This window comes from Sebastes fasciatus, chromosome 13, assembly GCF_043250625.1.
Source record: "Sebastes fasciatus isolate fSebFas1 chromosome 13, fSebFas1.pri, whole genome shotgun sequence".
NCBI classification, from domain to species: domain Eukaryota; kingdom Metazoa; phylum Chordata; class Actinopteri; order Perciformes; family Sebastidae; genus Sebastes; species Sebastes fasciatus.
The window spans coordinates 19,145,840-19,157,170 of NC_133807.1; the positions used below are offsets into that span (position 1 = coordinate 19,145,840).

Below are 11,331 nucleotides of genomic sequence, written 5' to 3' on the forward strand. Positions count from 1 at the left end.
CAATCTCGCGAGAGTTTCCCCAGTTTGCTGGCTCCCTTCTAGCCACTACCCTTAACGGCCGCGGTTCAGCTGCCGTGTGTAGAATGGAAATCTGATCTGAGGTCTGCATAAACTCTCGCGAGACTTTGCCCGACGACCTATCCTAACTTGAACTATTCGACCTCAATGCCTAATCTTAACTATTCAAAGTCAATTCCTCACCTTTAAATATTCGATGTCAATGCCTAAATTTAACTAATCGAAATTAATTAATTACCTTTTTATAATCTCGCGAGAGTTACCCCCAGTTTGCTGGCTCCCTTCTAGCCACTACGGTTCTGCTCCCAGCCGCTAGGAGGAACAAGGAGGGGATCCGGTGCCCAGCAGTCCCAGCGTGGAGAGAAGGAAGCGGTCGGAAGAGTCCGTGGCATCACCACACAAGACGGGGACTTTAGCCAAAGCGAAGGAGGAGGAGAGTACTTCCAGTTTGACTTCGAGGAGCTTCTTTTACATGGGGGATTAGAAATGACATCTACAGCGAGCGAAAGGAGGGCGTTTGCTCATAAAATCAACCGGTGAGACTGTGAACAGAAGTTATTGTTTAACAGCTGAGAGTGACCTGCTGGACACACCGTGTATATATATATATAGCCACTATGCTAGGATCTGAAAGGTTTCACTGACCATAAACCGGTCAGTGTAAACACAACGACCTTCCTATAATATAAAATCATGTTTATTGAAGGTCTCTGGCACTTTGAAGAGTTGAATAGCCTGTTTTGTGTACAAGAAGCATTGTCATCAACAATGATTGAGCTACTTTAAGGATTGTCAAGCTAATGGGCTAATGTAATGACTCAGATTTGTCATTTTGTGAGTAATAAAAACACAATAACAACGAGGGAAATGCTTTAACACGTAACATAATGTCATTTATTATGATGTTTTTGTTCTTGTCGTGTGAACGCCTTGCAGCATTATAGTAGCAACCTGTTTCCACATGTTGTAAACTGGTTTTCCCTTCTCATGGAAAGGTAAACAACTACTACTACTACTACTACTACTGGAAATATAGTTTGTCTTATTTTACTAAAGAAACATTCATCAGATTCCAGGAGAAAGCGTAAAGGCATTCCACATCTGTCAACTGGCTCTTAGAATAGCATGCTTTAACAACACTGGTGTGTGTGGAAGTATTTGCAGCCAAGTGTCTCCCTGTTTGCTGCATTAGATCTTATTTTTATATATAAACTGGGGGGAAAAAGGTCGGAAATTTGTGTTTGTTGGATTATTTCTCTGTTGTTACAATGCTAATGGTCATTGTATTTTACATCGTTGGAAAGCCTGTTTATTTATGTTCACAATGATGTCCAACTTGTAAGGATTCTCCTGTTTGTTCCTTGTTACTGATAGAGAGTTCAATCATCCAATCCACCAAACAACTCAAAACAAGAGTCAATACCAACAGGAGAATACACTGTTTACCATTATCAGAGCATTTTGGCAAATCTTTCTTGGGCGTTACCCACATAATCAGCTCGGCTGCTCATCCCACAAATGCATGATCCTTACAAGTTGGACATCATTGTGAAGGTAAATAAACAGGCTTTCCAACGATGTAAAATACAATGACAATTAGCATTGTAACAACAGAGAAATAATCGACCAAACTCAAGTTTACGAACTTTTCCCCCCCAGTTTATATATAAATGGGGCTCCTCCAAACCTTGATTTTGTCCAGGGTTGTGCCTCTCTGTGCTTTAAATTTTTTGCACCAAACCTTGTCGTCACAGTTCATTTAATCGAGAAATAGCTTGCAATAGCTTCTCACGGAAACAAACAAGGATGACAGATTCTTATCATTGACCTGCAAGTGAATATTTTGTCAGCCCAGTGAAAACCTTTGCTTAAATCAGTATCAGTCAGTACAGCGGTTATTATACACTTTGGATCAGGCTCCATCACAAGGTGGATTTATTTTGATTCGCATATTGCACTAATGGTAGCATACCACTTTGTTTATATGCCTGTCGATCGTCAATAACACATCCTGTAGAGATATTAGCTTCATTGAACAGTCTCCTACTGCATTCCTCAAGTCCAGTCCGTCCTCTCCTAAGTGGGACCGAGACCATTGTTTAGTGCCGGATGCAGGAAAGGGTGGGAAGTGGGTGTTCGGGCTATTGCCCTTGCAGTCGATAGCTTTCCTCTTTCCTGTTTTAAACTGAAGGCTGCAGAAAGTGTTTCCACATCTTGTGAGGATATAGCGCTCATAAAATTCAAACATGCAGTCTTGCATCATCTTCGAGATGGAAGTAGAGGTCATAGGACTTCTTCTCTGCCTAATACTCCATGCATATTGATGGAATGAAGTATGAACCATAGCTATGTCATCATGAGGACCATGGTTTGTGAAACGTTGAAGCCTTTGCAGCTGTGTATATGTAAGAAACAGACGTTTTGTGGTTCTAGAGGAGCAGCTGCTTGCTGTCTCTGTGAGAGGATTTTTTTTTTTTTTTCCTGCTTTGTTTCTCTTTAAGCCTCCCATTTGCCGTTAGTCCATAAAGGCCACGAACAGAGCTCTGGCTCGGTGCCTGCTCCCTGGAGCCAGCTAGCCACCTCCCTATGAGATCCGCTTGAGTCCCTGTTCAGAACAGCTGCTGGCCTTTAGCATTGCTACTGGTACCAGAAGCTGAAAAATGTCTGCTTTGCAGATTGTATAGTTTTAACATGGAACCTGAAACATGTAAATTAGCATCATCATTTTAAAAAAGCATTTTATTTCTGCAGTTTTCAACACCACACATCTTGACCATTAACAGGATTATTACAGCTAGTTTTCATGTGTGAAAATGTATGCCTTTGTTTACTAGCTGACAAATCTTTGACATCTTTCTCTTGCTCAGGACGGTAGCTGCAGAGGTCAGAAAACAAGTGTCCAGAGACTATGGCTCTCCTCAGCTGACCAAGAAACGAGGAGGCGCACACCAACCGGTGAGTCACACTGCTTTTAACCTGCCAGAGTTTCAAGCCAGTAGGTTTTAAAGCTTCAGTTAGCAAAGTCAGAAGTGGATGGGTGTAACTTTGTGAATTAAGTTAAGTTACAAGGAGTGCAGAATGCGGATGAGTGTAGTTTTAATTAGTGTTGACAGCAGACGTGAAGGGAGGTGGTTTTGAAACATGATACACCTGCTGTCGCTCACCTGTGTTGTTTAACAGCCAGGCGAGGTTTCTGCATGGATGCTCACCCAAAATAGAGTAATGGGGAGTTATATAAGACACTGTGTTTTGGAAAATGTCTGTTGTCAATTTACAAAGATGACGGTGGAGTTTTGATGTAGTCCAGCAGAAATTTATGAATACTCTCTATGGACTCCGCTGCGAAGCAGAAACCAGACAAAGGTTGTTGAGAAGAGACTGTTAAATCAGTGCAGTCTAGAGGTGCTCAAGAAGAGCCAAAGAGATGAGCGAAAACAGGTTTCAGGGTAATATTACTGAGACAATGTATAAACCTTTTCCACTCAACCCCTCTTTTTCATTGACACGTTTTTTGTCTTTTTTTAGGGGGTAAAGGGGGTCTTTAGGGGGACATAGCAGGTCAACAGTAGATGTCACATAGAAGTGGTGTACATCATCTGAAAGCTGGGAACCTGAAGATAATTTGAGATGCAGCTCAGCACTGTGTGTCAAGTTGTTCTAGTCAGTAATCAGAAATAAAAAGTTGGGCTCATTGGATCCACAACAGTCTCAGCTTTACAGTGACACCCGATTTCTGTAACTCCAAGACTGCTTAGAGACCCCAGTATGCAGAAGAAAAGAACCCATTTTCATTCACATATCTTGAGGTCAGAGGTCAAGGGAGGGAACCCCTTTGAATATTGCTATTTAGCGTTTTTCCCGGCATGCTAGCATGACATGGTTGGTATTAGTGGATTCTTATGCTTTCTAGTTTTATATGATACCAGTGCATTCACTCTAAAACTGAGCCTGCTACAGTAAAGCCGCCCTCAAGGAGTGGAAGAGGTTAAACTATCATTTATTTAAGCACGTAGTGGTTTTATATACGTTAAGTGACTGCTAGCCGTCGTGTCTGGCAGATTCGTCTGCTGTAACGTAAACAAAGGAAGGTACGTGCATCGAGATTTGAATTACGGAGAACCGAAAACCGCAACACCATTCACGTACAACATTAAACTTATCAAGTTTCAAGTTATTTATTATCAAATGCACAACAATTACAGAAGCAGTTATTGTCAATGAAAATCTTGGGTCTCGGGCTCATTAAATATGTATAAAAGAAAATCACACAAGTAATAAAAACAAAATGAGAATCTAAGACGTAAAATAGTGCAAGTTAGAACTATATCAAACTAGTTGGCTATTAATTTAATAGTTGACAACTAATCGATTAATCGTTGCAGCTCTATTTTCATATACATATTCACAAGTTCACTGGAGAAAAAAAATATTGTTTTTTACATGACTACCTCTCTGTTTTATTTTCATCCATTCTCTGTGTTTTGTACGATGTATAAATGTCTTAATATCCCGTATCGGTCTACCTAATGACATCCTGTCTCCTTTTACTGCTCCTTGTAATTCCTTCTGATCCTGCTGATCAGATTAGGATCTGTCATGTCATAGTTACTGGTACATAACAGTCTAATGTTGATTGACAGTTGCCCCTGACGGAGGTGGTTGAGCCAGTCGACTATGAGGAGTATGTGAGCAGTCACGCTCCCGGGGTGGAGTCCGGCCCGCTCCGACAGCTATTGGAGTTCCCCCAGGACGACCTGGAGCTCCTCCCGCTGGACAAAGAGTGCATTACACTGGAGCCCCCGCTGCCTGAGGAAGAGGAGTGAGTCCAACACAACCCTCATACTGTAACACACATCCCACACAGAGGACTAATATTACTGTAATGGAGGACAAACATTACCACAGACAGGAACAAAGCCTTTCTCTCTGTGACACTGAACGAACATAAATATTAAAAGCATGCTTTGCTCAATTATTAATGTGTTTTTTTCCTATGTAGCTCCCTGGATCCCAGAGTGAGAGACGCCTTGGCAGTCTACACAGATGACTGGCTCGTCATTCAGAGGAAGTAAGTGGTGTCAGCTGAATTAACCCACAGTACATGTATCATCTATTGTTTAATAATGTGCACCGCTTTTCTCTGTTCACTGTTGACGTGATTGACAGTTACGTGATTACTGGGACAACTCTTTTTGCCTGATTTCCTGTAGATATCAACGCTACAGCACCGCACACACCCCTCACAGCTCTGAGCGACAGAGGGAGAGGCAGCGAGGGCTCGCCAAACAGACCTTTGAGCTGGACGATGCTGCTGCTGCTGAGCGCCATGATGACCAGGTAGCTGATGGGGATGTTCAAAGGACACGCTATCGTAAAACCGCTGAGTGACCTTTTCAGCCACTTTAGGTTCATTAAACTAATCTACTGTACATAGTGTTGCCAGGAGTAAAAGCTTAGAGGCTTCATCATTTAATACCTGCACAAAGAGATGTGGAGAGTGAAGCTTGTGTGTCATTATGATGGAGAAGGCAGTATGAGTGGTATTCTACTCAGCGAGTTGATCATATGGAGAATGAGTAATGGATAAAAGGATATACCTTGTCCATTATCCATTACACCGGCTCCATATGACTCATATTAATGGGTAATAAGGTAATAGGATCTGAAGCGTATTGTTTCTAAAACATCTGCTCTGAGCTCTTAAAGGTGACATCTTTGCCTGGAAGGAAAAATAACACATGATCTCACCTCTCTCCGCCTCACTCTGCTTCAGGATGACGCAAAGCGGCGTTCAGTCAGCCTCGATGAGACTCCTCGGGGCAGCTGGGCCTCCAGTATCTTTGACCTGAAGAATTCCTCCCCGGACGCCCTCCTGCCGTCTGTGCTGGAACGTGCAGCTGCAGAGGACATGGACCACCGCAATACCGAGGCCCGCCAGCAGGGGCGCCACAATGATCTGCTGGGCCTGTACCCTCCCCCTGATGAGGTTTGTATTAAACCAGCCTGTATCTGCCTCTTGTTGTGGAACAGGATATGTTAAAGGGATAGTTCAGATGTTTTGAAGTGGGGTTGTATGAGGTACTTATCCATAGTCAGTATATTACCTACAGTAGATGACGGTCGGCACGCTCCCAGTTTGGAGAAACAGACAGGAGTACCAGCACGGGAGCAAAACAATGTACTGCTGTGGACGGGGGCAGCAGCAAAAAGTATTTTAGACACCTAAAAAAATCTGTATCAGTTTAAGTGTACGCCATATTTAGAAAATGTCACTGCTTTACCTTGCCGTCAGACAACCCTTTCGACAGGGAACTGAAGCAGTTATCTATGCTCTCCTCAAAGCCACCAGACTCCATTGGCAAAAACAGTAATTTTACCTCAAAGAACACAGGAGTTGCTGTTCTACCACTGTCTCGATCAGTTAGTTTGTTTATGTGACTTTGGTGAATCCAAACTAACCCTTTTAAACACCAAACAAATGAACTGTTCGAGGCAGCGATAGACCAGCAACTCCCGTGTCTGCAAGGCAATCTACTGTAAGTAATACACTGGCTGTGGATAAATACCTCATACAACCCCACTTCAAAACACCTGAACTATCCCTTTAAAGTTAAAAAAAACTGTGATTTTTATTATATAAATAAGTATTCTTCATGACTCTTGATCACTAGTTTATATTAAATAATACAGTATGTTAAGCTTTACCATCACTGCCGATCGGAGCTGGAGCCGATATATACCCTTGACTACTGCAGAGTAATTTGTCCTGGGAATGAATGCAGATTGTGACCTTTCCCACTAAAGAAAAAGCCAGATATTAGTAGGTGGTAGTGTTTTTTTTTTTTTGTCCAGTGGGAAAGGGGCTTTACTGTAATGTATGCGTTTAACAACACAGAGTGAATACTTGGTTGGAAATGTTGGTAAATGTAGTAGGTGCCATTTGTTCAGCTCAGAGTAACATTATTGAATGTTCCCTTAAAGTGAATGTCCATAATGTCTGCAAACCCAGAGCTGTTTGCTTTTTTTCCCTCAATGTTCTCCTTTTCTCGCTCCATCCTTCTTCTTTTATGTCTGTGTCCACACTGTCGCTTTCTCTGCCGCTACGTTGCCATGACATCTGTGTAAATGTTATGCTGGTGGGTGTATTGTACATGGCATTTTTGTGTGTGTGTGTGTGTGTCAGGATGAAGCAGTAGAGAGATGCTCTGTCCCTGAAGTGCCCAAGGAACACTGTGGCCAGAGGATCATGGTCAAGTGTCTGTCTCTGAAGTGAGTAACATTTAAAATATAGCAGCTGACATTTATGTCTTCACGCTATTGATTCATTATTAGAAATACCCGCGATACTCTCCATATTTAACAACTAGATTTTGTATTTTTTTCAGGTTTGAAATAGAAATTGAGCCAATATTTGGAACCCTTGCCCTGTATGACATCAAGGAAAAGAAAAAGGTATTTTTTTTTTTGTTCCAGCAGATCATTTTATATCTGATGCAATGAGTCCAATGACTTTCACTCTCTGAAAGCGCTTACGTAATGCTGAGCTCATGCTTAACTAATCAAATTTACCTTGTCTCAAAAAAGGTCTAAGTGGTCTTAGTGGTTTAGATCACCGAGTCAGAACTGAATTAAAATCCCTTGACGTACATTTCCATTATCATCTTTCCTTCCCCTCCCTCTGCTGTTTCCCGCTTATCTCAATCTTCCCTCCAACAGATCTCTGAGAATTTCTACTTTGACCTGAACTCGGATCAGATGAAAGGGCTGCTGAAACCGCACACACCCAACATGGCCATTTCCACACTGGCCCGTTCTGCCATTTTCTCCATCACATACCCGTCAGCTGATATCTTCTTGGTCATTAAGGTACTGAGAGAACACACTTTTACACAGAATAATCTTAATGTTAATGGAATAAAATCATTTCTTATCGGCCCATGCAGAAGCTCACTCGCGCTTTTAATTGGCATTTTAAAGGAATAGTTCGGGTGTTTTGAAGTGGGGTTGTATGAGGTACATATCCATAGTCAGTGTATTACCTACAGTAAATGGCGGTCGGCACGCCCCCTGTTTGAAGAAACAGACAGGAGCACCAGCACGGGAACAAAGTCAAATACTGCTGTGGACGGGGGAAGCAGCAAAATGTATTTTAGACACCTAAAATAATAAATGTTAGTTCAAAGCTGCAGTGGGTAGAAATGGAGTAAATATGGTTCAAATAAATATTTTTATAAAACGGTCACTATATCCTGACAGTAGTGCATGAGACAGGTAATCTGAAGAAAAAAAAACATGTGCCTCTGAGTCCTCCGGTGCTCCTAATGGCATCTGCAAGATTTCACAGACCGGAGGAAAACAACTAATCAGCTGCCGTCTATGAGAGCCGGCTGTCAATCACTCGCAAACTTCGATCAAACGCTCAAACTAGGCAGTGCTGATCAAATATGAATCAATATTCTGTTACTGTAATGCCTATTTCTCGCCTCATAATGTTATCAGAAACATCTTGTAGTGTGCTGTTTAGCAGTAAAATGAGCTCATACAACCCGCTTCAAAACACCCAAACTATCCCTTTAAGCACTACTTAACTTATATTAATTAAAACAAAATCAAGTTCAAATATTAGTATGTGATAAAAGATGTGTTAACAACAGTGTGCGTGTATTTCAGCTTGAGAAAGTCCTTCAACAAGGAGACATTGGAGAATGCTGTGAACCCTACATGGTCATGAAAGAGTCAGATTCGTCCAAGGTAATGAAGCCAAAAATATGTTTTAAACTGTTGCAATGATCAGGGCCAGCAGCCAGGATGCTTATCGGCACTTTTACTGTCTAGTCATTATCTGCATTACTCAATTCTGTCTGGGTAGCTGCAATATTTACCATCATCTGTGGCAGCTCAGCAGATATTTTAAGCTTGTCTTTATATTTATATATATATTTATTTATTTTATCTTGTCTGCTCTTCGTCCCACCTCAGCACAAGGAGAAGCTGGAGAAGCTGCGTCTGCAGGCGGAGCAGTCATGTAGTCGTCTTGGCCGTTTTCGAATGCCATTTGCCTGGACGGCCATTCACCTTATCAACATCGTCAGCAGTGTGGGAGGTCTGGATCGGTCGGACCCGGACTCTGACTCTGGTACTGCTGACTTCAGACACGTCCTCAATTTCATCCCGTGTCAGACATGCACGCACAACAAATATTACATAAGTAACATTCATGCCTCTCTAATATATGTTCTGATATGATTTTCTTCCTGCCAGAGCGAAAAGGTCATGGGACCTGGAATGAGAAGAAGAAAAAGGGGTTTGAGCGGATGAGTGTCGGGGATGACATGTGTAACTTTGCCACTTTCCGTCCAGCAACGTTAACCGTCACCAACTTCTTTAAACAGGTCAGACTCTGTCTTATGACACATTTAGTAGTTACTGTTGTTACCTTTATCCTGACAGTAATGTGGCTAAATTGTACTAAAAACGCTGAGTATTGTTACTGTATCGGCAAAAGTAAGTCCAGGTTTGAGTCTTGAATTACACGACATGTCAGTGAAGAAGCCGAGGAAACAACACAAGTTAAGATGACACTACTTTGACCATTAATCTCTAAACAAAAATGAAACTTGTGTATTTAACAATGAATGAATCGAGGATGGATTTCTTTAAAAGAGGCTGGACACCTGCCAGCATAAAAGTACAGGGGAAGAATTGGCAAGCAGCCCCCAGTACCCACAAAAATGTGCACAAACCACAGATATTTTCATAAGAAGTTAAAATTAGCCATGTTTCCATTCACATATTTTTATGCGTGCATTAGAAAAGCTGTTTGAAAACATAAAAAAAAATATATATACTCGTTTGAGATGTTTTTTGCCTTTGCCGAGTAAGGCCCCGATCAGACACAGCACGTTTTAGCAGCCTTTTTGTAATGGTTTTCAATGAGATTGAAGCGTTTTGTGCGCTGCTTTTGCGTTGCTGAGCGCCTCGCGTTCATACACTCTATGTGCCTCGCGTTTTGAGCGCTCTGAAAAAATTCAGCTCAGAACGAAAAAGCGCCCAACGTCATTAGCGTTGTTTCTCATTGTGCTGACTTTTGCTGGATACCTGGAGCTTTATGAATTTACCAACCGTAGTTACCATGATCTGAACAGAAAACGGTAGGAGATAAATTAGTGCGGTACTTGAGATTTCAGGGTAAATTATTTTCATTCATATAAACTGTACTATTAACTATTTGAGTGGCGTACAGTTCATGGTTTGTAATAATGTAACGTAAGCACTCATTTGGTGGTTGCCTGGGAGAAAATAAAAAGTAGCAGCAAACTGCAAGAAACGCTCTGTCTGATCGGGCAGTAAAAAGGCAGTGTAGTGCGCCTCACATTTTCCGCCTGCAAAACGCGCTCAGTGTGATCAGGGCCTAAGTTCTGACGTAGTGAACATTGAACTCACATGACTGATCAGCTGTTTCCGCTGTCGGTGTCTTCTCGGATATTCCCATACGGAATATGCTTGACAATTGAACTGTACTACAACACAGCTATTGTAGTGCAGCCCTGTTGTTCCTCTGTGTATGTTAGAAGTAACAGTTATTATAATTATATTATAATGAGGTTTTTGTAATCCTAAAACTCTGCTCTTCTGTTTGTGTACATGAAGGAGGGGGACAGACTGAGTGACGAGGACCTCTACAAGTACCTGGCAGATATGCGTAGACCGTCCTCTGTTCTGCGACGACTGAGGCCCGTCACAGGTAAACGCCATATGCTCACACACTGTAGATATTTATGTGAAATGATCTGAATTCATGTAGAAAGGATTATGGGTGATTGTGTATCCATGATTTATTCTGTCCCTCAGCCCAGTTGAAGATCGACATCTCTCCGGCTCCGGACTCGCCTCATTACTGTCTGTCACCGGAGCTGCTTCATGTGAAGCCTTACCCCGACCCACGTGTTCGCCCAACCAAAGACGTGCTGGAGTTTCCCGCTCGCTACGTATACACACCGCACACCACCTACAGGTGAGTGTTTACCTACACTCTGTGGGCTCTTGTCATGTTCAATGTTAATTATGACATAATGAATTTTCTTTGGGGCGGGGGCACAAAAGCTCATTTGGACAGGCATTGCCCCTCAAAGCTGCACCAGTCAATAAATAGGTTATCAGTGCATTTGCTCATATGCAGTCAAGTGGAGGCAGAGGGTGCACTGGCTGTGGATCACATGTATCACGCTTTCACTTTGCACACAAGCAGATCCGTTTCCTCAGCAGAAAACCGCTCACTTCTCTAATTTGCCGAGTCCGCCCTTTAAATAGCAA

At 42.2% G+C, this 11,331-nt stretch overlaps 1 protein-coding gene across 4 annotated transcripts in view; it reads left to right on the forward strand.

The window, feature by feature from the left end:
* Positions 1–358: 358 nt before the first annotated feature.
* dock6 (dedicator of cytokinesis 6) overlaps positions 359–11,331 on the forward strand; it is a 35,021-nt gene continuing 24,048 nt past the window's right edge. For all 4 annotated transcript variants that reach the window (XM_074656010.1, XM_074656007.1, XM_074656008.1 and 1 more), the window contains exons 1-14: positions 359–554; positions 2,886–2,973; positions 4,659–4,837; positions 5,018–5,086; positions 5,229–5,355; positions 5,792–6,004; positions 7,202–7,287; positions 7,404–7,470; positions 7,735–7,884; positions 8,689–8,769; positions 8,998–9,154; positions 9,280–9,410; positions 10,669–10,762; positions 10,870–11,032. In XM_074656010.1, coding sequence (XP_074512111.1) covers positions 505–554; positions 2,886–2,973; positions 4,659–4,837; positions 5,018–5,086; positions 5,229–5,355; positions 5,792–6,004; positions 7,202–7,287; positions 7,404–7,470; positions 7,735–7,884; positions 8,689–8,769; positions 8,998–9,154; positions 9,280–9,410; positions 10,669–10,762; positions 10,870–11,032 — 1,655 coding nt within the window. In that variant the 5' untranslated portion in view covers positions 359–504. The remainder of the gene's footprint in view (positions 555–2,885; positions 2,974–4,658; positions 4,838–5,017; positions 5,087–5,228; positions 5,356–5,791; positions 6,005–7,201; positions 7,288–7,403; positions 7,471–7,734; positions 7,885–8,688; positions 8,770–8,997; positions 9,155–9,279; positions 9,411–10,668; positions 10,763–10,869; positions 11,033–11,331) is intronic.